Genomic DNA, 19999 nt, shown 5'->3' with positions numbered 1-19999 from the left:
CGTAGGGTTTCTCCACCTATACACCTCGTATAGGATTTCAGCACCTACACAACTCGCGTAGGATTTCCCTGCTAAGCACACCTCGTGCTCAGACTTCTCTTTCAGAGTTCAGAGTACCTTCCTGAATCTCTGAATCACTCAAACACTCTTATGGGGGAGAGGTTTAAACGAGTGTCAACTATACTTACAAAGAACAAGTTCTTTGAAGCAAGTTTGACCTTCGGCTTCTGGGTGAACAGAATATTTGCCTAGGGTCTAAGAGAATGTATGTAATCAGCAGTGACTGATTTTTGGCTTTGGAATTCTCTTCTTCGATTCAAGCTTTGAGCGGTTAAGCTTTGGGCTGAGTAGCTATTTCGGCAGAGCTTCAGCTTATGTTGTTGAATCGGTGAAGATTGAAGTGATCCTCGAGCGCTATTTGTAGGAGAACTCTTGAATAGATCCGTTGGCGTAAATCGTCCTCAAGATTTCTTCCGCTGGAGAGCAATTCGAATTTGGGCTGAGGCTTCAATCTTCGAGGTTCCTTGTCTGTGTGGAAACGGCTCTCTTTGAATGACAGGAGATGTGACATCTCTGAAAAGTAACCACCAGATAGGAATGACCTCTGCAGAGATAAGATATTGAGATATCCCTGCATTTAATGCGACTGTACTTGAGCGTACGTGGCTTCCTCTGAACGTTGGAAGATCAGTCCTAGGAGGAATGTTCAACTGATACTTGACTTTAGTATCAGTCTATGGCGCGCATTAAATAATCAGTCTTCAACTGATTCTTCAACTGACACTTCAGTTGGTAACTCCAGTCTTCAGTCTTCAGTCTTCATTCTTCAGTCTTCAGTCTTCGACACCGCAACTAAACTAGAAACGAACTCTAACACTTGAGTCCAAAACGATTCTAGTCTATTACATTTGAGTCCTATGAATTTTGGTATCATCAAAACAAGGGTTAGGATATTCCACAAGGTTCCCAACAAACGCCTTTTTTGTGTTCTTGTTACTTTTTGTTACAAAAGTGTTATTTTTTGGCACAACAAATAGTAAAAAAATAAAAAAAGTGGTGTAGCCCACTTTTATTTTGTGAGAGAAATATAATTAAAGTGGAAATGATTAAAACGTAAAAAAGTAAAAAATGGTGGAGCTCACTTTCTTATTTTAGAAAGGTAAGACACTTGTTATGACACGGAGGGAATAATAGACATAAATAAAGTTAATGTTTGTTTATACATTTTTTTTCTTCATGATTGTCATTATATCTATTCGCGATAAATTGGGCTGGGTTAGATGTGAAATGATTTAGAATAGTAAAAGTTACTTAATTACCCCTCGAATAACTGTAAAACCATTTTTACTAACTCTACTACATGTATCTTATTTTTTCATTTCGTGCACACGACATCATATATCCATACCTGATTGATCAAGCAATCTTTGATCAAATCTTTTGTGATTTACTAGATATGCTTTGTTTCTAGAGTATCAGCAATTATGTTCTTGGAATTCCTTTAAGATGGTACTTGTTGTGTGAATAGAAAAATTTCAAATTTTTCGTCAAATATGACTCTCCCATCCTATGAAGAAATAAGTATGCACACTGCACACATGAACATGATATTTGTTATAAATTTTTTGCTTCTACATATCCTATGTGACTTTGCCTCTCCGAATGTGGTAGAATCTGTGAGAAGTTTTTGTGATACAAAACCACTTATCGTCTATGTGCACTATGTTATTCATGCTTTTGAACTTCAAAGTGTTCATGGTTCTATCAAATTTAAGTGCCTTTAGTGTGAAAGTGAGCATAAGTAGCTTATTTGGTGTTGTGAGATCAGGCTTTATAGTTGATGTGTGAGCTTTTGATCAAGCCCTTGTCCACATTGTGCTCTTACTGCATGAAATCTCATTTGCAAGTTTTTTTATTGTTGATCTTTGAAGTAAATTCAAATTTGAGATTAGCTTCAAATTTATCTCTACTCTTTTTATCCTTAGTGTATTCGGTTTCTGAGTAGATAGATTATTTCACCTTACGATGGTTGTTTCTTTGAAGTTGCCCAAAGTCTAATGACGATTCTCTCACTGCTGCTGAACTTGAAGATGGCCTCTTTCATTTTGCCTTTTAATGGCTTGTCATTTTTAGAGTTTGCAAGAAGAAATTGAACAATGTTGTTTCTCAGGAAACATTTATTTTGGTGGACGTCGCCAACCATTATACATGGGGGGTTCTTTTGAACAATGTTGTTTCTACATGGACGTCCACCACATTGTCCACCATTATACTAATTTATTTTGGTAATTGAACAATGTTGTTCAATTAATGGCTTCTTCATCATTTTCTACTTTTTTTTTTACTAGGAGGTTGCTGCAGTATTTCTTGTAGTGTGGATGTAAAAGAATCATGCAAATTTCACTTTTATAGTTGTAGTTTTGATGGGAATTTTAATTTGCTCAAATTTAAAAGTTAATTCTAAATTTTTTAAAGGGTGTAAATTTTGGTGAATTCAATCAATTTGAGGTAAATTTGAATCAGTTCAGTTTACATGCCTTTCCTGCTTTTTCGTTCAGATTTTTTTTTTGAATTATCTTATTTAATTAGAAATTAAATTTAAATTAATTATTTAAAAATAAAATTTCTTAAGTTTCAATTTTTTGATAAAAATTAAATATTCATCAATTTAATTTAGCATGAATATAATAAATGCTTAATCTAACTTGTAATATACTAATATCTTTATAAGTCTAAATCTTCTTATTCTACATGCAATAAAATAATTCGTTCAAAAAAGTATAAAAATAGCATAGGACACCACAAAATAAAAAAAAAGAGCGTCAATCACTCTTGGCGCCCACAGTAAGAGCCGAGCTGGACCTACACCGACGACATACCATGTTATAGCACAACGCATAATGAAATATGGCACCATATTCTAAGTCAAGTGGAATATCATTGAATCGAGCAGATTTTAGGAACTTTACACAAGAATACAAAATTTGCAGAAACCCCTCATACTCATATCTCAATTAATTGCTTTCAACTTTGTGGGAATTCACTTTGTAAACTCCCCATCTCTCACTCTCTCCACGGGAATTTCCCTTTTCGATTTCTAGAGAGAGAAATTAAAGAAAGAAAGAGAAACAAAGAGGGGCGGTGGGGACCACATGACCAATATATTAGACGCTGAGGCCGTCGAATCCACACTGCTTGTATATTAGGGCTTGCTTTCTTGGGCTAATGGCAATTGTGCAATCCACCGATACCTACAATAAATTAAAATTAAAATTGATCCATAACGAGTTCCATTTTTATTTTTCCAATAATTAAGTCTAAATACACGAAATTTTTACTATATTTTGATTTTTGCACATAAATTAAATTTTTATCCCCAAATACATGAAAAATACTCTTATTTTCGCATGATTAGATTAATGTTTGAAATGTCTATATACTTAAACGGCCTATATATTAAATGATATAACTCAATGTCCACGTAATTTTAACTAGCCATGGCCCATGATGAAGAACAACAGTATAAAAAATTACGAAAATTGAAGAAATCCATGTATTGAAAGTATAAATTTTAATTCATGTGCAAAATTAGAATCAAGTGAATTTATACATTTACTTGCAATTATCGTGTGTTTTTTTTTTTTTTTTTTTGCGTAAGAAATGAATACAAAAAAATTAAAATTAGAAATAACTAGACAAATACTAATGCAATTATATGAAAAAACGAAAATGGTGAGAAAACCTACACGCACATGGCAACTTTTGAATACATGCATATTAAGACATGATGAAAATCCAAGCATATTTTATCTTTACACAACAGTCCAAATCGGAGACACGAAAAAGTAAAAAGTGTCGAAATTTCGAGGGACCAACAAAACGAGGTAAATGAAAAGACAAAAACTGTCGACGACTTATGCAGCGAGAAAATTAAACTTAAGAATTAAAAAAGGAAGAGTAAAAATTTAAAGAATATCATCCAGGGAATCCCCACCGTTCAATAATGAAGAAATAATACAAGTGAGCGCGCCACTCTTCGGGGCCATATCCCATTCCATTCTAAATTATTTTAGATCTTCAATATATAATTTATATATATATATATATATATATATATATAGAGAGAGAGAGAGAGAGAGAGAGAGAGAGAGAGAGAGAGAGTTAATGTAATAAAATATTAATTTTACTTTTGTAAAAATCGAATATAGGTACAAAGATTAAAAAAATTAAGAATTTTTTTTAATTAACAATACCATTTCACCCTAAATTCATGATTAAGAAGTAATAAAGTCAATTCACAACTACAAATATTTTGATCATGAATTATTGGTAAAATAAGATCAATTCATAACTAATAAAAGTTTAAAAGAGAGGGACTTAACCGCTTGAATGGCCCCAAGAAAATATTAATATATATACATAAGTATATATTAGCATTTGCATCTCATGCGGTAGATATTTTTATATTTATATAAAATTGATATAAATTCAATTATCATTATAATATTATACTGAAAAAAAAAATTAATGAAAAAATTCACAATAATAAGAATTGATATTATGAAAAGACAAAAAAGTTATGAACATGAAAACAAAAAAGAATTGAAAAATACATTAATTAAAAAAAGGATTAATGAGGAGAGAGAATTTTTAAAATTTTAATCTTTAAATAAATATAACTTTTACATTTTAAAACAAATATTTTGATAAAATATTCGTCTGTCCCAATATAAATGTCTCACTTTCCATAATGAGACGTCTCAATATAAATGTCTCATTCCTTTTTTGGCAATATATATTATCTCTCTATACCTAATACTATTTAAATACTTTTCATCAACTCATTTTATCTACTTTCTATACATTTTTTAATTTCTGTGCCCAAAAGGTATGGGACATTTTTAATTTGATATGCATATTAAATATTTTATAATTAGTTGAATTTAACAATTTTAGAAAGAATTAAAGCAAAATAATTAAAAGATAAAGGAAAAGAAAATAAAAATGTTATATAGTATTTTACAAATCAACCTTCAATTTTAATATAACTATAAAATTGCCATTCAATTTTGAAATTGATTTCAAATTAAAAATTATCTTTTCAATATTATATATATATATGTATATATTCTTTCTACATAATATAAATTTAATAAACAAATATGTTCTTACGATATATAAAAAACACTAGAATATACATAACTCCATTTATTATTTATTTTTCTAAGTGTTCTCTATTGGAATTATATAAATGAAAAAAGGACAAAAACCGGTAAAAAATTTTAGAGCATCCGTAGTGGGAGGCTCGGCGAGCGGTGCACACCAAACTCAGCCGAGTCCCCCCAATACCACGTCCGGCAGAAGCGCTCCTTCCAGCCGCTATCCGGGCTCAGAAGGAGAGAGAAATGGGCGCATACGACCCAATAGAACAATTGCTAGCATGCATTAAAAAAACAATAAATCTATATAGCCACATTGTGGCCACCCACACACTAGTATGATAAGGAAAATATTGATTTATTTAATTTATTTTTTAAAATAAAAATAGGATTTAACTATTTTACTATATTCTGTACATTGTACTTATTTTTTTTTTTTTTTGCATTTTTTATTTTAAATTTATTTTTTATTAAAAATAAAAAAAATGACCAAAAAATTACAAAAAAATAATTACAATGTAGAGAATATGATATAATAAATAAATCTTATTTTTATTTTAAAAAATAAATTAAATAAATTAAATTATTTTTTATTTAGGTAAATTGTGGATGGCCACGATGTGACTGTTTAGCATTATTCTTAAAAAAAAGAGAGAAAAAACCCCATTACTGATGCTGCGAACCCGGCGCAGATGGGCTCACAAGCCCAACACTTGAGACATGATGGATGGATGTTTATATTGGAATTGATTTTATGATATTAAAATAATATAAAATTATAGTAATATATATATATATATATATATATATATATATGTTTCAAATTATTTTTCCTAACAATTTAAACTCACGACTGATATATATAGTATACTTCTAAAAATAAATAAATATATTTATAAATTTATATCTACAATTTGTGTTATCCTTCCCAATTTCTCAAACAAACAAATTCCACACTATTACATATACATTTTTACCAAAAATCAACTTTTTCAATATCATAAACCTAAAATTTTCAAAAATCTCAATAAAACACTCTCTAAGGACTAGGACAAATAGCATAAATTAATGAAGCATAAGAAAAATTACTTGATACATTTTTCTACGAATGAGCACATTGATTTATTTAATCATGATAGTGATGTTTACAGTTTGTGTTGACAGCAGAGGTAACAATGTACCTACTCTCAACAATAATGGCATTAACACTAGGATGGACCACTCTTTTATGGGTATGCCTATTAACTAAATCATTTCATATTCTATACACATTCTCGTAAAACAGATTTTTTTTTAGGTCACCACAACTTACAATCGCACTTAAAGACTGCCTTACCATGGGAAATTGGGAATCATACATGGGTTAATTCATAAATTAAAGGTGATTTTTTAGCTCAAACTTAAAACTCTTACAAATATAACTCGCAGTTATCTTTATTGTTTACTTAATATGTCGTTCTTCAATACGGGGAAGAATAGGAACAAAATCCGATCAAAATCGAGATTCAGAAATGCGGAGTTTATTTAAATCGAAAAGTGTGAATAAAAAAATCTTAATATTGACCTAATCCTAAATCCTGGGTGACAAAACGTAAAAAATTTGACTGCAAGAAAACACAATGAATGAAAGAGTAACACGAGAATGGAAAGAAAAAATAAGAAAAAGAAAAAAAAAACCACATCCTCACATAAGCTCATCTTAGCAGAGCAGCAAAGAGCGCAAGCTAGCAGATTGGAAGCCGACATAAGCAAAGAAAAAAAGAAGATTCTTTCAAAACAAAAACCAAGACGACTCTTTCACTCATGTCCCAAATTCCAACATAAAAAATATTCTCGCGTCCCATTATTAGAGTAATTTTTATTTTCACTAAAAACAAGTTTTGTAAAAAATATAGAGTAAAAATTTAACTATTAAAAATTAACTATTAAAAAGTTACTATAAGTTTTAAAATTTTTAATTTTATTTAATTTACATGAACATCTTACTTTTCGTGCTCCAAAGTTTTAAGACAATGATAACGAGAGGAAGGAAATAGAATTGTTAAAAAAGGAAGAGAAAAGGTAAAGGTAGAATTTGCAAATGAGTAACTATATCACAATTATTTCTCTAATTTTAAAAATATAAATTCTTTTGTGCGGAACACTCACTTTTCCTTAATAAAACACACTATATGATGATTTGTATTGTGTGGGCAGTTCGTTCTATAAATCACTTCCAAAAATGGCATGAGCCTTTAATAATGTCAATAAAAGACATGAACTATTAACAATATATTAAAAATATCTTTATTACTAATATTTTTGGTAGCATGATGCTAAATTGCTAACTTATAGTGACTAAATTTGTAGAAAAAAAATACATCATGTCATTCTAGTTCTACTCGTTCCTAGTTTCTAGCTAATAAGTTAGCATTTAGGCATCAAAAAAAATTTAATGAGGCCATTTTTAACACAATACCAATAGTTCATGTGTTTATTTATATTATTCAAAGGTTAGAATATTTTTAAAACTAGACAGATAATTGAATATTTAGCATGATAATTTGATGATGGGAAATCTATTTTAAGATCCACAGTTAATTCATCGAATAAATAAAATTAATTTCATTTTTTAGCACATTAATTTAAATTTTACTTAGTAGAGTTAATTTCACAATATATAGTATAATTCACAAGAGAAGCAAGAATTGATGATGAAAATTAAAATAAAATAATAATGAAGTTAAAAGAGGGTGGTAACCTGCACACCGGGTGAGGTGAAGCCGAGGATCCGGATCTTGGCTCCGACATCGCCGACGACCCGCAATTCGACCCGGTCGTTCAAGGAGGCGTCCCTGACCAAATCGGCGGCGTCGGCCTGGAGCAAGCTAACCCGGTCGACGACGATGACGCACTCGATCCGCCTTACGCTGTGGGCGGGCTGGTAGAAGCCGGGGACGCCGCCGCGCCCGAGGGGGATGCCGCGGTACATCACGGTGAAGCGCGACTCGCCGTACTTGATCCCGACCTTGTTGCCGTTGGCGGCGGTGAATACCATCCGGATGTTGAGCGACACGGCGGCGGAGGAGGCGGTGGTGGGGCTGATGCCCATGTACTGCACGCCCACCTGCTGGAGGTCGAATTCCGGCTTCTTCGGCTTCACTGCGAGGACCACCACCAGCACCACGGCGAGGGCCAGGAGGGCGAGGAAGGAGAAGAGGAGGAAGAGGCAGCAGCAGCAGCCGCGGAACGAGGCGGAGGACGAGGATGACGAATTCGACGGTGGGTAGTAGTGGTGGTGGTTGCCGCCGGAAGTAGGGTGGTTTGCGGCGGCGGTGGCGGTGATGTCTCGAGAGGTCATTTTTAGGGATTTTTGGGTTTTGGTGGGAAAAATTGGGGAAATAGTGAAAGGGTACTAAGCCCCACCACCACCCACGGCGGTGGCCACTTCTTTTGCTACTTTTCTTTTCTCTCTCTCTCTCTCTCTGTGTTGCTTGCTTTTCAAGAGAGGATCTTTGCGTGAAATGGAAAAGAGAGACGCATGTGATGTGAGCGAATCGGTGTGGCTGTGTCTGTGTAACATTAGCTTTTAAAAGTATACTTATTTATTCATTTGATTGCTTTGAGTTATTTATTCTCTTTACTGTCCAAATTTTATGTTGTTAAGCCATTCCAGTAATACACAAGGAAATTATCTATAGAATTGACTTATGAATTTAAAGCAACTATACTTTCTTTTTGTCATAATAGCTCAAACTAGGCATTTTAGATTATGATTTAAGTGTTTTTTCTAACTTCCTAAAATCATAAGTTTCTAGTTATTTTGAGAGTTCAAGGATAAAACTACCACATGACTAGTTGATACCTCTTTAAAAGTATAGAAAATGAATTTGTGGCCAATAAAGTTAAAATCGATCTTTAAAAAAAAACGCATTCATTTTTTTAAGAATAGCTGATAACTATTTATTAAAAAATACCGAAATTCAATTGAAATCATTAAAACATCATTTGTAAATTGTAAAATTGGAAGAAAAACAAAAAGGTTGTAGACGAGAGAAACTGGAAAACATCTGTAGAATCGAGAATATCACGGAATATCTTCGAATTTGGAATATTGAACTTTATTATGTGAATATTATCAAGGTATGCAGATTAATTAAAATTTAATCGCATATGGTTTTTTGTATAAGATAAAGAATTAATGTTGCGAAATATAATTTTGAGATAGAAAATCAATAGTTGTCTATCAACTTAATTTCATCAAATTTTGGTCAATTTTGTGTTAAAGAGACGAAATTGTCTTACTTACATTATACTCCCTCCAATCTTTTTTATAAGTCGCCCTCAGCTTTTACACAAGTTTTAATAAACAAAAAATTAACGTAAACTAACCTTATTTAATGTTATTTACTTTTTGAATCACAATTATATCCATGAGGAAAAACAAAAGAAACTCTTCATCGTCTTCTCAAATTTAACCTGCTAAATGATGAGATTTTTAATTTGTTTCACACCACAAACTTAATTTGGAGCCAAAAAATCGATACAGGGAGGGAATTTTAGACTTTTCAAAGCTTTTCAATAAAATTTGAAAATCATATCTGAAAAAATTTGATGTCGATTGGCTTTCGGTGTTCTTTAAAAATGGCCAGCATAGAACAATTTCTCAACATCACGATAGATGGATTCAGAATTTCAAATCGACTTGAATCAGCCTCCTCCGATAAACTATCATGAGTTACACAATGATGAAAGAGAAATTCCAATTTTCGTGAGATCATCATCATCCAGAAACTATATAATCGAACTAGAAAACAACCATGAGAGTAGATATCCTATCATAGAACTCGACTTACAAGAGCTTAGGGAAAACAACCATCGAGCGAATTCAGATTCATCAGAAGAGGAGATGAATAACAATGCAACGCCGAATACGAATGGCGAAACAGGGGAAACTACAAACGGATCGCGAACAGGACAAGGTATGCAAATTTTATATGGAAACTGACTAATTTTGATGTTAAAATTTGATGATATGGAAACTGACTAATTTTAATGTTAAAATTTGATGAATATACGATTTATACAAACAAGCCAACGGAAATAGCTTGTGAAATTTCAAATGATTGCATTATACAAACTGACTAAATTTTCTTAAGTTTATATTTAGATGATTTTCCAATACAGCACTAAAAAATAGCTTGTGAAATTTCAAATGATTGCATTATTATGTTCCTTATGCATGTTTGATATATTTGTGAAAATCACGAATTGTTGGAAAAGGCAAATGTATTTTTATGATTCATTTTTTCAATTTTGCTCGTATAAAAGTTTACTATTTCTGATGTAAAATTCTGCTGATATGAGAACTGTATTGATGCAAAAATTATTTATACCGTTATTAGTAGACAATGTTCAAGTAAAGAGGAGAAGGGTTATAACTGACATCGAATGATGGGCAATTTATCGAGCTTTATTGGAGAAAAGTGTGAATGGAAAATTGATGAAGAACACGACAAAAGAGTGTAAGAACCGGGTACACGATCGAGTGAATTACAACTGAAAGCAACTTTTACAATTCGAAACTGGACTAAGGAAAAAGATGAATTAAAAGATAACAACGTGACTAGAAACGGAATTACAAAACAAATAAAACAAACTAGATGAATGCGTCGAGTCGAGGTGGAACTCTTCCCGCAAGAAGATTATCGCCCCGGTAGTGCTCACGGTGTAGGCGTATCTTCCCCAAAGGTAAAACGACGAACGTCTCGTCGGATGTAGCACCACAATCCGGCGAGCTCCGGCGAACTGAATTGGATCGAGAACTGAGCAGTATGCAGTGAGAGAGAGTGAGGAATGCAGATTTTCGTAGGGATCAAATGCCATGCTTCTAGTCCACTATTTATAGGCTGCTCAAGCTCATTAGGCAGATTAAACCCTCAATGAAGAGGATTAAAAACCATGGACTGTTATGGGTGTTACAAATTCAAAAGCATTTGAATTTGTTGTTACATATTGATTCTGCATCAATGGCAGAAATCAACCTCCTGTGCAGTTTTCGAAACTGCTGCAACTCTTCAAGGCTTGGGCTGAACGGGTGGGCTTTAGTTGGGCTGAGAACATAAACACAATTGGGCCGAAAATTAATGAACCAAAAGAGCCCAAAAGTATTTTGTCCAAAAAATTATATAGTTTGGACCCAAACACCACCCAAAGCACCAATTGCCAAGATCCAAGTCCTTGGCCGCGGCCCGTACCCGACCCGCCCGTCCGGCGGCGTCGTCGTCCGTCCGATCGATCGTCGGCGGCGGCGCGCGTGTGTGTGCGCGCGAGGCCAAGGCCTTCATCCAAGCCCATAGCAAGCCCACAAGTTATTGGTTCCATGTGCATTGCTATTCTTATACAAGAGTGTTCTTCTCTTGTTTTCCAATGTGGGACAACAACACATTACAAGTGTTATTTCCCTTCTCAACACCCAAACTTTGATATACAATATCTCACTCACCGGAAATCGGTTTTGAGACTTCAAGTATACCATGTTCATCTACTCGAGACGTAGATTAACATCCAATAATTATTTCAATTAAATAATGAACATTTAATTAAATAATTAAATTCAGATATGGTCCAAAACCATATTTCCAACAATCCCCCACATGAGTGAGAAAGCCGTATGCAGATGTATGCAGACACTTAAGCTCAGTCCTCTTAAGAAACAACATTGCATTTGGAAAGGTAGCTTGTGGCTTTGAACCTACCATAGTCAATCTTATCGAGTATACCGGCGGCCTAGTGGATATGGTTCCTTGAACTAGTCCTCCTCGGTGTATACTGAGTCAACAATACTGACACAATATTGCTTCAATCCTCATTCGTTCTTACGTTTGTGTCCATTACGGGCCTTGGAACACCCCTTTGGATTCATAAGTGTTTCAATCGAAGCGGCCACTCTTCACACTTATATAGGTAACTCTTAACTCAAGCATCCTGATATACTTGTCCTCATTGAGGAATTCTAGAGTTATTAAAAGTCAGGGACTTAACCTCACCACATGCAGGTTTCCGAACACTCACTGTTCTACAAGGAATAGGCAACTCGAGTGTTCAACACACAGATTCTCATAGCTTAGTTGTCCCATTGAACCAAGTTCTTGGGATCCTCCAGTCATCGTGGTTGGGTATCCACTATGATCATCTTTAAGATGTGGATTTCAAACCCATTCCCCCTAACAGCTTATACATTTGATCTTGATGGATACTTTTAGTCAACGGATCGGCTATATTATCAATTGATCTTATATAGTCAATTGTGATAACACCACTCGTGATCAAATATCTCACGGTATTATGGCGTCGACAAATATGTCTCGACTTACCGTTATACAAATTATTTTGTGCTCGTCCGATAGCAGCTTGACTATCACAATGAATTATTACGGACGACACAGGTTTCGACCAACATGGAATATCCTCGAGGAAATTTCTAAGCCACTCGGCTTCTTCACCGGCTTTATCCAAAGCTATGAATTCGGATTCCATGGTTGATCTAGCAATACAAGTTTGCTTCTTGGATTTCCAAGACACAGCACCACCCCCCACAGTGAATACATAACCGCTCGTTGAGAACGAGTCTTTGGCATCAGATATCCAATTTGCATCACAGTACCCTTCAAGTACAGGGGGCTCCCTAGTATAATGAATTGCATAGTTCTGAGTATATTTCAAATATCTCAAGACTCTTTCAAGAGCTTTCCAATGTTCATTACTAGGATTGGTTGTAAAGCTGCTTAACTTGTTGACCGAGCATGCTATATCGGGACGAGTGCAATTTGTTAGATACATCAAGCTCCCAATAATCTTAGCATATTCTATCGCATCAACAGGTTCTCCCTTATGTACATTCAAATGTACACTAGGTTCCCATGGAGTCTTAGCTATTGGCTTGTCAAAAGCATTGAACTTCTTTAACACTTTCTCAACATAGTGAGATTGTGTTATAGCAATACCATCAGGCTTTCTTAGAATTTTAATTCCAAGAATTACATCAGCTAAGCCCATATCTTTCATGCTAAAGTTTTTACTTAGCATATTTTTCGTTTCTTGAATCACTCGGGAATTACTCCCCATGATGAGCATGTCATCTACATAGAGACAAACAATAACATAGCCGTTATTGGAATTCTTAATGTAGACGCACTTGTCACACTCATTGATTTTAAATCCATTTGACAACATTACGCCGTCAAATTTCAAATGCCATTGAAGCGGTGCTTGCTGCAAACCATATAAAGACCGTTGGAGTTTGCATACTTTGTGCTCTTGCCCAGGTACTACAAACCCTTCAGGTTGCTTCATATATATTTCATCTTCCAACTCGCCGTACAAGAATGCAGTTTTCACATCCATTTGGTGAATCTCGAGATTGTGCAAAGCAGCAATAGCGAGTAGCATCCTAATAGATGTCAACCTAGTCACAGGCGAATAGGTATCAAAGAAATCATACCCTTCTTTCTGCCTGAAACCTTGAACGACAAGTCGGGCTTTGTACTTATCTATAGTACCATCAGATTTGTACTTCTTCTTTAGGATCCATTTGCATCCTAAAGCTTTACTTCCAGGTGGTAGATCCACTAACCCCCAAGTATGATTCTGCATAATGGAATTAATTTCAATATCTATGGCTTCTTTCCATAGAGCTGCATCAGAGCCAGATAAAGCTTCTTTGATCGTCACCGGTTCGCCGTCTAACATTAAGACAACATAATCCGGTCCATAGACCTTAGCCTTTCTAACTCGTTCCCCACGTCTTGGTTCTACATCCACAGGTTTAGACCTTGGTCTTTTCCTATTAGGTGGTACAGGATTAGAACTCGTGGCATCATCTACTTGAGTAGTACTGCTAGCTACGTCTAGAGGTTTAGAACTCGTAGCTTCACTCTCAACTCCATTGTTTGAGTTAGATACACCCTTATCCTTATTGGGATAGATATTTTCAAAGAATATAGCATTCCTTGATTCTATCGTTGTCCCAACATGTATGTCGGGTATCTCCGATTTGTGCACTATGAAACGATAGGCACTGCTATTAAGTGCATAACCAATGAAGATACAATCCACCGTTTTAGGTCCAATTGTAACTTGCTTTGGCAAAGGCACTTCTACCTTAGCTAAACACCCCCACACTTTGAGGTATTTATACGAAGGTTTCCTTCCTTTCCATAGCTCATAGGGAGTTATATCTTTCCCTTTGAGTGGAATCTTGTTCAAGATATAGTTAGCAGTTAAGACAGCTTTCCCCCACATGTTCTGGGGTAATCCTGAACTAATCAACAAGGCATTCATCATCTCCTTAAGAGTTTGATTTTTGCGTTCAGCAACGCCGTTAGATTGTGGTGAATAAGGAGCTGTCGTTTGATGGATTATACCACTTTCGTTGCATAATTCAGCAAACGGAGCTACATACTCTCCACCTCTATCACTTCGAACCATCTTAATTAGACATCCAAGTTGATTCTCGGCTTCATTCTTGAAGTTTTTGAAAGCTTCAATAGCCTCATCTTTACTTTTCAATAAGTAAAGGTAACAATACCTTGTGCAATCGTCTATAAAGGTGATAAAGTACTTCTTACCGCCTCTAGTTTGCACAAACTTTAAATCACAAACATCGGTGTGAATTAGTTCTAATGGTTTAGTGCTCCTTTCAACCGATTTAAATGGTAACTTAGCCATTTTGGCTTCAACACAAACTTCACATTTCTCTTGTGAGTTAAATTCATCAACTTTTACTAAATTCATTTTTACTAATCTTTTTATAGCATTTAGATTAACATGTCCAAGTCTACAATGCCATAAATCGGAACACTTAATCAAGTAAGCAGAAGAAGTAGATTCTTTCTTATTGATAGTTGCCTTGGAAGGCTTACAAGCTCTCACACCAAGTTTGAAAAGCCCTTCGGAGGCATAGCTTTTCCCAAGGAACTTTCCCCACTTGCGAATTACAACATAATCAGCTTTGAAAAATAGTTCAAAGTCTTTCTTAGTGAGCTTAATGCCCGAAACTAAATTCTTTCGGACAGTGGGAACATGTAGCACATCCTTCAAGGTGATCTCCACGCCCGAAGTGAGTTGAAGAACCACATCTCCCATGCCAAGGACTTGAGAAGTCCGCTCGCTAGCCTCCATGATCGTTTTGTTTTCCACTTCTTTGTAGTTGTGGAACAACTCACGATTGATGCAAATGTGGACGGTAGCGCCGGTATCCACGAACCAAGCATTTGGGCTATCAACATGATTCACCTCGAAAATCATCGCCGCAAAGTCATCTTGGTCCCAATCGCCAAATTCCTTCTCGACGTTGTTGACGTTGTTGACGTTGTTCTTCGCCTTCTTCCGCTTTGGCTTGCGGCAATCCTTAGCCATGTGACCATGCTTGTCACAATTGAAACACACACCATCAAACTTTGATGGTTGTCCTCCACCTAGCTTCCCTTTGCCCTTATTGTTGGGGTTAGGGCGACCACGCTTGTTGGAAGGACCGCCTTTCTCGGTGAGATTGGCCTTTGCATTCATCGGCGCTTTGCCCTTTTGATCACGACTCCTCACGTGATCCTCCATTTGAAGCTTTGACACCAAGTTCGCCACGGACATCTCCGAGCGCTCATGCTTCAAAAGATTTTGAAAGCTCCTCCAACTTGGTGGCAACTTCTCGATGATGATCGCTACAAGTAGCGCATCCGCCAAGGGCATTCCTTCGGCTTGAACTTCGTGTGAAAGAGTTTGGAACTCTTCCACTTGGTCCATCACGGGGCGGGTGTCGACCATCTTGTAGTCCAACCACTTGGCGACGACATACTTTGTAGTATTCGTCTTGTCCACTTGATATTTGAGATCAAGTGCCTCCCACACCTCTTTCGCGGTCTTATGGACCTTGAAGACGTTGTAGAGCCGCTCGTCCAAGGACATGAGAACGGTGTTGCGGCACAAGTAGTCGCCTTGGCACCAATTCGCATACCCGGCACGAACCTCGAAGCTCGTCTCCCCTTCACTCGGGGTGGTGGGCGGCTTAATCTGGAGTGCCTCGAAGAGTGGGCCTTGCTTTAACCCTCTAGCGAAGGCGTACCACTTGATTTGAGATTCTGCTTCTGGTATATCTAACGCGATCGTGTTGAACCGTGCCACATATTCGCGAAGCGTCTCCTGGGGCTCCTGTCTGATGTCCATCAAAGAAATGGGCGTTTTCCCTACCCTCTTTGCGCTAGCGAACTGTGTCATGAACATGAGGTGAAGATCACCGTAGGTTTGTATGGAGTTACTTCTTAGGTTGTGGAACCATCGTTGAGCCATGCCTGACAGAGTCGTGGCGAAGATCCTACATTTGATTCCCTCTCCGTACTGGTGTAGTGCGGCTAATCCCTCAAAGCGAGCCATGTGGACCTCCGGGTCGGTGGTACCATCATAATCCAGTGAGATGGGGCGGTAAGGGTTCCGATAATATTTCCTCTGAGAATGGGCTCCTGTGGGCAGATATCACTATGGGAGTATCAGAGTTGTGCCCCTCCTTATCTCTTGTGAATGTGGTTTCCGTTGGTCTGCGCCGACTTCTTTTGAGTAGCTCCCTCCGGGGTTCTCCCGATCCCGGCTCATGCTGGTCGGGGGACTTGTTCACCTCCGTGTGATGATCGTGCTCTTTGAGCTCTGTCTCCAGACTCTTTAACTGTTCTCGGAGGAAGGATACTTTCCCCTTCAGCTTATCGTTGTCTTTGTGTACTCCCAAACTGCGCTGCGGAGTGGTCCCGCTGGTTGAGTCAGTCACATCCTCGATCTGAACGCTATTTGTGATGAACTTTCGCTTATTCCTTCCCCCATCCTCTCCCCTGTTCTCTCCTGTCTGCACTGCCATCGCTGTCTCACCTCCCCCAGCTTGCGCAGGCGCAGTTGCTGTTTTTTGGGCAGTTATAATTCCCTCTGGTGTGGCAGCTGGCTGAGTAATACCCAGTAAAGAACGCATGGTTGCATAGTTGATCATAGCGAGCACTTGCTCAGAAGTAGGGACATTGGCTGGCGCTGATGCCGGAGCGATAGTGGCAGTGGCGGGTAGGACAGTTCCCATATTGGACTGTACGGAACCTGGGATCATGTTGTTGATCGTAGTGAAACCTGGTGGAGTTAACCCAGTCAAATCAATTCCCTTAGTCGATATGTCATCAGTAGGCTTGGTGCTTGTGTTCCCTTCGAGAGCTTCGAAGTCCTTACTTAGATCCTTGCAGTGTTCATGAGTTGCCATTGCAAAGTACATGTTCACTGAGTTGCAAAAAGAGGAAAAATAATGAGCTAAGAACGGAAGAAATACGTCGGCGCAGGCGAGCTGCGCTGATGTCGCTTTACATGTAATGCCCCGTTTTATGATAAATGGGCCCATATGCGTCCCAATAATAGAAGGCAGCCTTAGAAAAAGAAAACCCACGAACTCCGGCCCATATCATGATTCTCGATCAAATGTACGGAAATCCTTAGATAGCAAGAAATTTATAGAAGTCCTCTTTGAAGATCATAGATACTTCCCATTCTCTGGGAAATAAACCCAGGCAGAGGTAAACGAAAATTCCGTCGTTCATGTGTAAATAAACAATGTTCCCATAATAAAGAACTCCGGCGAAATATGCTCTCCGGGAAAACACAAAGGTTAGTCGAAAATGGCACAAAAATATCAAGCGCAAGGAGAATAAGTTATCTCGATCGGCTCGTGAAGGACACACGTTTAAAACTTAAATAGACAAAGATTAACGAACAACATAAGCATAAAAAGGTTTTAAGAACTCAGAAAATGGCACAATTGCCTAGAAACATTTCGAAATTTTTCATTCCCCTGTTTTGTCTCCCCTGTTCATGCAAGGTGGCAGAAGCCACCCGGATCCCAAAAAACCACACAGATCACAAACATGCACAAACAGATGCGTATGACATTAATCGAAAACGTGTAACAAACCGCGTTAAACATTCAGACGCAAATTCTGTAATCGATATGTTCCCCTTTTTACGCAATAGGCATATATATAGTCAGTTATGAACATGCACACAGATCTGGCAATTTGAACCCCATTACCCCCTAGATCTAGGCTTGAACGACCAGATTTACCTAAAGCATGCATTAGAACACCCGGCTACACACCCAAAACCTCACGCCTTAGCCCAAATTTCCCACAGACGGCGCCAGTTGGTGAAGCTCAACACCCGAACCTAAGTCTAAATGAGTCGGAGAAAGGAAATCAGATTTAACCTGAGTTGCAATATCAGAATAAACTCGCCTGAAACTTGCTGATAAGAAAACTTAGAGTAAAGAATTGTGTATTACAAATGAACTACATGAAGTATTTATAGGACTACATTAGGGCGAAGGGTAAAAAGGTCTATACAAGTCCTTCACGCGCTCCACACGCGGCGTACGTGAACGATTCTTTGTCCTTTAACAAACTTTCCTAACCGCCTTGCAGCTTTACGTTAACCACGTGGTCTTTCTAGATTTCCGACGTTGATTACTTCCATTCTTCATCTGTGCTGACTCCGTTGGAGCGACCTATCATCTGCGCTGACTTTGTTATGTCTATCTCTTCTTTATATGAGACGTACTTGGGTCTTTCACGTGTGTGGTCCCCTTGACTTGTCCGCGCGGTTCTCTTAGTTTTTATTCCCATCAACGCCGCTTTTTTCTTTGACTCCTCTCCGGGTATTACTTTTAGCGTCATGATAATTCTCCTAGCCTGCGCCGACTTGCGTCTGCGCCGCTATCTTGCTTTCATATTTGCACGATGCGCCTCCGCTCTTCCAACTCAAGGTGCACCCAGAGTCTAGATCAGTCCCCTGATTGGTCTGTGCAGGTTTAGGTCTGCGCTGCTTGATTCGACGTTTCTGGAATAGGATGGCTGATGAGATCCTTACTCCTTATCACAACTGTTCAGATTTTTCTAGATACATTTTTGCCTCCTTAAAAAGCTTTTCCAGGGATGCAAGCAATTGTGCGTCTAAATTCACTAGGTTATTCTCATTTGCATCCATAATTCAGAAGACAAAATTGTCACCCCTACAACAACATATTATTGAAACAGAGCATTAGCAAGAAATTGAAGGAAAAAATTAAGTGCAATAGGAAAACATGTAGAAACGTCTTCTCCAAAAAAAATGCCATGAACTAAAAGCCCAAAAACATGAAAGATGAGCGCAATTCTGTCGATTCAAATAGAAAAAGATTTGATTAGGGAAGAAAATAAACTGATCTATCTCGATCTACCTTGGTCTTCATAATTGTGAGTAATTGAGTCGAAAATTTATAGAGAAAATACGCAAGAGTGCAAAAGAAACTAGCGAGAAGAAACGAGCTCATTAGATAAAGATTTGACTATAATTAATGAGATCATTAGGGGTAGATAATGTAACTAAATGTAAAACGCCTTATATTTTGCAAATAATTTTTTTTTTAAAAACGACTTATAAAAAAGATTGGAGGAAGTCGTTTTTTCTCTCTCATCTCACTAATTTTTACAACTAACTCTTTCTAGTTCTCTAGATCTCAGGTTCTCTCTCTTCTATTTATCTTCTGTTAGGTCCGGAGGGTCTCGAATAGGTGTATGGGGGATACACCTATAGGTTATTTTTGTCTTTCAAAGAGTCAAAACGAAACTTCAAACACAAACTCACACAACCTGCTTACTGAAAAGAGTTTTGACCTAAACATGGTTGACGACTGATACTGAATACTCTTCAGTAAGGAGTTATCAGTTAAGTCAAAAACCTTAACTAATGCACGTAAGGCTTCAATCGAGTTTGATAAACAGAGATGTTATGAATCTTACTGACTATCAGAAGAT

At 37.0% G+C, this 19999-nt stretch overlaps 1 protein-coding gene across 1 annotated transcript; it reads right to left on the bottom strand.

Annotated features, from left to right (window-relative positions):
* Window positions 1-2921: 2921 nt before the first annotated feature.
* LOC131019370 (uncharacterized) lies at window positions 2922-8765 on the bottom strand. The gene is made up of 2 exons (XM_057947904.1): window positions 7900-8765; window positions 2922-3251 (listed from the first exon to the last, which is right to left on the bottom strand). Exons 1-2 carry the CDS (start codon window positions 8497-8499, stop codon window positions 3165-3167), a joined length of 687 nt encoding a protein of 228 aa, XP_057803887.1. The 5' UTR covers window positions 8500-8765; the 3' UTR covers window positions 2922-3164.
* Window positions 8766-19999: the final 11234 nt, after the last annotated feature.

Source organism: Salvia miltiorrhiza, chromosome 4 (genome assembly GCF_028751815.1).
Source record: "Salvia miltiorrhiza cultivar Shanhuang (shh) chromosome 4, IMPLAD_Smil_shh, whole genome shotgun sequence".
NCBI lineage: Eukaryota > Viridiplantae > Streptophyta > Magnoliopsida > Lamiales > Lamiaceae > Salvia > Salvia miltiorrhiza.
Note: the sequence above shows the minus strand (reverse complement) of the source record. Positions and strands in the feature narration are given on the sequence as shown.